Source organism: Sinocyclocheilus anshuiensis, unplaced genomic scaffold (genome assembly GCF_001515605.1).
Source record: "Sinocyclocheilus anshuiensis isolate Anshui unplaced genomic scaffold, SAMN03320099.WGS_v1.1 scaffold1495, whole genome shotgun sequence".
Taxonomy (NCBI): Eukaryota; Metazoa; Chordata; class Actinopteri; order Cypriniformes; family Cyprinidae; genus Sinocyclocheilus; species Sinocyclocheilus anshuiensis.
Window position 1 is genome coordinate 729,901 of NW_015558671.1, and position 5,929 is coordinate 735,829.

Sequence of the window (5,929 nt, forward strand, 5' to 3'; positions counted from 1 at the left end):
GCTTGTCTACCTGTTTTTCCAAATTAAGCAACAATGAATGTTAATCATGCCTAATCTAGGTCATCTAGTTCATCTCTGCCTGTCACTGCTTCTCAAGCTGTCTTAATTCTTTCTCCCTCGCTCTCTCGTACTCTCATGAGGCTGCTGTTTGTAAAACTTTAGACTTGTGGAAAATGAAGAGAGGGAGCATAGGTAATGAATAGTGATTTAAAGTAAAATGTCAATTTAATGAGTGCCTTTCAGTCCTGGAAAAAAAGATGGACCCTAAAGTAAATTAGAAAAAAAGAAGGAAGGAAAGAAAGAAAGAAAGATCATGGGGCGCATGTCACAGTCATCCGGATCCCTAATGAGGCTTCCAAATAAAGTTATGCTGTTTGAATTTGCATAGTGTCTGTAATTCTATTTTGAGGGAGAAAGGAGTAATCTAAAGAAAAGTTTGCGAATGAAATGATATTGAAACTTTTTGAGAACACACAATGCAGATAATACTTTACGGACATGTTTTACCTGACATTTAAAAAAAATATAATAATCTGATTTAGTTAAACAGCAACAATAAAAGAATTCAGGCAATTTCCAAAGTTTGGGGTCGGTAAGATTTAAAAAAAATGTCTTATGCTCCCTAAGGCTGCGTTTATTTGATCAAAACATATTTAAACATAATATTGTGAAATATTATTACAATTTTAAATGTAATTCAATTTAGACTGTTTTCTATTTTAATATATTTTAATATGTATATATTTTAATATGCATTTATTCCTGTGATGGCAAAGCTGAATTTTCTGAAGCCATAACTGATGTGTCTTGTTTTTCCAGTATTTTTCACTGCGCGCTGCATTTGAAATGCCATATCAAATGAAAAGAATTTCAATATTTAAAAAAAATCATGAGACCTGGGTTCTGTTGCATTCTTTGGCATTTCATTTCATTTCACTTCATTTTATTTTTTATTTAAAAAACTAGCACAAAATATAAAATAACCACATAATCAGTGGTTAACAGCTAAGTGAACAACTAATTGAGATCTAATTGTAAAAGTCAAGTGGAGTGTTTTGCAGCCACGCAAGCTGCAATATTGTCGGTCTATTGTGTGGGGGAGCTGCATGTCGGGGTCTGTGAGTGACATGTCAGGGCGCCGCTTCTGCTCCCCTGCCTTGCCTGCTGTTGGGCTGGCTGGTGACATCTGCTCCACGCATGTCCCTCCTGTGATAGCTGGCCTCACTGCAGATGTTCCAGTCCTGGGGTCTCTGTCTGAGCCCACTGCTACAGTACCACAGCCTCTTTTGATGTGGGGATGAAACGGAATGAAACAAGTCGCAGTGGGGCTCTGTGTTCAGATGTATGTCTGTGCGGGAGTTAATGTGTGCAGAGAGCGTGTATGTGTGTACAGAAGTTTTACTGAAGCAAGTTTGGACTCTACCTGTCGGTCTCTGAATGTCTGAATGTCTACAGTTGCATATTTGTATATAATCCTCAGATGATGTCTGTGTGTTCTGTAATAAATATTATTCCAGCATCTTATTCTAGAATTGCTAATGTTTAAGGTTCTTCATAGAATAAAAGATGCCAATATAAAGAACCTTTATTTTTAAGAGTGTACTGACATTTGTAATTCAAGAGCCTGTGGTTTTCTTAACATCCACCCGGTATTTTTCCTATATTCATGGCAGTTAGATTGTGTAGGCTAGAGGCCTTTCAAGCAATCTGTGAGTCAGGCCCTGCTCATGGGCTTCCCAGCCACAGAGGCAATCAAATGCTTAATGGGAAAGTAAGTGGGAGGAAACTTGTGCGCTGAGATCAGGTGAAGCAAAGGATAGGTTTGCAGTTAAAGATCAAAGCCTGAAAAAACAAAGGCTGATATCAAACAGACACTCGAAACTCGGCAGCAAAAACCCACAGCTCCTCTGATAATACTTAGATCTATAAATGTTTGTTGCATATATTTATTTATTTTAAGATTATTCGCTGCAGTAATAAGTTGGCCCCTAACAAGCACTTTTGGGAGTTGGTTCTTTGACTGTTCTTTATTTTACAGCACCATTGCACAGCAAGCCTTGGGATTTAGGAGACTATTAGAGAGGAGGATTTTTTCTTATGGATTTGTAGCTAATGAATGATATGCATGCGGTTTCCTTTCTTCTTATGTTATTTTTATTGCTAAGTGAGAAGTGTGGAAAGGAGCTGGAGAATTAGGCACATTTTCAAGGATTTTATGGATTTAACCCTCCATTTGCCTCCCTGAATGAGACCCCATATGGGCCAGTTTTACTCCTTATTCATACAACAATTTATACATTCATTATTTAGACTGGTACAGGGCAGCAATTTATATGAATTATTCATATAAAATTATTCATTCAAAGCCTATTACTGTTTTTTAAAGTATTTTTCCAGGCATGATATTGTTTTGCTTATATGAAAACAATTTGAAACAACAATTTAAGCATAGTAGCTGACCGTGGGGAATAGCAAGTGCATTTATAGAAATGTAAACAGAAAAATCATGTGTGTGTGTGTGTGTGTGTCTGTGTGAGTGTGTGAAGACAAAATGCAAGGTTTCAGCTGTGTTAATAGCAGAAGGCATCAGCATCGTCTGTGTCACCAGCAGAGTTGGACTCTGTCACCAGAGAGTTGGGTTATTGTTTAAAGCAGATTGTTTGTTCCTTCTCAAGAGAAGTATGTGCATGACATGCATTGTATTTCCAGGGCTGGGTTTTGGAAGCTATTCCCAAGACACAAGAAGAGGCACTATGTCTACAAGAAGCAGGCATCACCCCAGATCATGTTGGTTAGTGGCATGTTGTCCAAACACTTTGTTGTTCCCAACTGAAAAACAAGAGGTTTGAATCAGGACTCGATAATGAGACCGACCGCTTTTTTTAACTCTTTCCTCACAGTGATGCTGGAAGCTCCTGATGTCATCCTGATTGAAAGGAGCTCGGGCAAGAGGATAGACCCTGTCACAGGAGGTAATGTCTGTATGATCATTACACTTTTCTTAGTTCAGAGAGTGGGACTTCGAGACAGGCAGCCAACACGCACCCTTGTTAGAATGCATTTCATTATCTGTAGACCTTGACAGTGCTCAACCTGTTTGCCGAATCCCAAAAGGGCCCTGTGTGTCCTCAGGGTTTCAGAAAGCCCAGCTGTAATGAACAAAAGCCAGAGCTCCCTGCAGATTTGTGATGGTGCGAATGCACAATTTCCACATAATTGCCATTTTCCCTTTTGTTTGTTTATGACCTCTGTTTATGAATCTTTTTTTAGGAGATTCACTGTCAAAATAAATGCTATGATGAAGTTTTTTGTATTTTACACACAATACTTCCACCTCAGCACATATACCCTGGTGTTTAAAACATGACCTTACCCATGTTTCCTATCTATGTTTCAGATGTATATCACGTCACCTTCATGTGGCCTGAAAGTGAAGAGGTTGCACAGCGTTTAGAAACACCCAGTACACTGATGCCAGCTGATCTTATAGCCAAAAAGCTACAGAAGTTTCACACAGAAGCTCATGCTCTGAAGCGCACATACCACAGCTGCCTGAAGACCATCAATGCTGACCAGCCCCATGTAGACGTCTTCTCACAGGGTAAACGTCACCAGCTTCACCCGGTCTGGTACTAGTACCATCCATCTGCATTACTTCTCCCGAAAATGAAAAAAATCGATCATCATTTACTCACCCGCATGTTGTTGCAAAACTGAATGACTTTCTTTCGTGGAACACAAAAGAAGATATTTTTGGTACAGTAACTATACTGTATGGCCAAAAAAATTAAAACACAAGCTTTTCTCAAAATATCTTCTTTATTTCGTTCTAAATAAGGTCATACAGGTTTGGAATGATATATAGGTGAGTAAATGGTGACCAAATGTTCATTTTTGGCAGCATTTTGGCTATCACTTTAAATTAGTGTTTACAGATGTTCTTGTCAAGCTACCGGTTATCACTGACTTTGAGGTAAGAAATTTATATAAGGTGGAATTTTCCATTGGTTGCTAATTCAATCAAGTCATTTGAATTCAAAACATAGACTGTGTCTCTAAAAATGTCTCCAGATTAGGCTTAGGCAGGTCACTGAGTTCCATTTAGAGCTTTTTAAACATTTCTACTAATATCACCTACTGTGACGAACCGAGATCTACCGCCCCTATTGGTCGGAGGTCAGAATCGCATCGGCTGCATTCAGAGGCAGTGATTGACCTGCTTGTCAGGCACTCTGCCAGTCGAGGAGGTTGCCTCAGGCAGCTCTGCAGGCACAGACTATCCCATGAGAACCTGGGCAGGGATGAGCGGTCCTCGCCAATTACATTAAAACCATCTGAATACAACCTGTCTAAATATTATATCGCTCAACTTGACAAAATAATTTTGTCACTTCCCTTCCTTTAGTTGTGAGGTAGAGCTAGGCAGTGAATATTTAAACCATTCTTTGCATACATCACTTTGACTGTAGCATTAGGCAGGTTAGCAGCATTTTGTGAAATTCATACCAGTTTTTAATAATAAAGATGCATATTTATCATACGAATGAGTATGTGTGGAAATGATAGCCAGTCATTCTATATTAAGGGCTGTACTTTTAGAGAGATTTGTCATAAATCAACGTCTGTCTATCACTTTCACAATATTTTGCCAGCTCAAGCAAGCTACATAAACATGAGCTGGGAGAAATTCAAATCCAATTTTGGACTGGTTTATTTTGCTTTCTCTCTTTCTCATAGAATTTAGGCTTATCTGGAGGGAAATAAAGGCTCATTTAGTCTCATGGCACATTAGTATTAAATCCAAAATGCTCCATTGAGTACCTATCAGGGAAGCGGCCCTCCAGCCTAACGGTTTTGCGCTGTGGGCTTGATTTGTAAATTGTAGATTTAGGACAGTGGACAGTGTGCCATTATGCCTTAAACTTGACTTAACTGCACCTGATTTTCTTGATATGTCTAAATGGAGTACATTAAATAAATATTTGAGATAAACTCTGCCATAAAACATTCATAAACCCATACTGAGCAGCAAACAGCAATAAGGCTGTCATCTTAAATCTTGATTAGTGCTAATTCAGCATGCGGTTTGATTGTAACGTCGCTAGTTTCCCCCTGACTTAGCCTTTTAGCGCATTAACATGTTTTGCATATTAAGCATTTATCATGTTGTTGTATAACAATTAGCAGCATAAAGGGCTGGATGAGAGAGACTCATTAGTTATGATTAGGCTGTTGTTAATCATAGCATATTAGAATGGCGGCTCAGCGCAGGTTCCAGACAAACAGCATTGTTGTGAGTGAAACCCAACTGCAAACAGATGGCTTCGACGTGGATGTCACACTACAAGCAAATGCCCCCGTGGACATGAAAGGAAGACTCTAATGATTAATTAATCAAGTGGCTTTATATTCAGTTTAGTGGCAATCTCTGTTTATGATCTGAGAGAATGGGCTGTCACCAGCCTCACAAATGTGCTCTATTATCTTTCTCTATTAAACATTCAATAGAATCTATCTGTGCCTGCATTGTGTTGTTTTGTATTAAAGGGGTCATATGATGCTATTTCAATTTTTCCTTTCTCTTTGAAGTGTTACAAGCTCTTGGTGCATAAAGAAGATCTGTAAAGTTGCAAAGACTAAAGTCTCAAATCCAAAGAGATATTCTTTATAAAAGTTAAGAGTCAACCACGCCTGCCTAAAACGGCTCGTTCTAACATGTCCAAATGCCCAATGCCGCCCAAATGTTCACGCAAAGAACGAAGGCGTAACTTTTATTCTCATTGTAGTATTGTTGCCGCCGCCGCCATGCCGTGGAGATGCTGTGTTTCGTTGTGAAAGCGAAACTACTTTGTTTGACCTTCCAAAAGAGGACCATATCCGCTTCGTCATGCCTGGAGCTGATCCGTGCTGGTCGCTGAGGAAATACATC

General features: G+C 39.1%; 1 protein-coding gene across 1 annotated transcript in view; it reads left to right on the forward strand.

Moving 5' to 3' along the window:
* The window catches only part of ak8 (adenylate kinase 8), a 27,357-nt gene that overhangs the window by 7,030 nt on the left and 14,398 nt on the right, over window positions 1-5,929 (forward strand). The window contains exons 7-9 of the mRNA XM_016477437.1: window positions 2,710-2,791; window positions 2,901-2,972; window positions 3,398-3,601. Coding sequence (XP_016332923.1) covers window positions 2,710-2,791; window positions 2,901-2,972; window positions 3,398-3,601 — 358 coding nt within the window. The remainder of the gene's footprint in view (window positions 1-2,709; window positions 2,792-2,900; window positions 2,973-3,397; window positions 3,602-5,929) is intronic.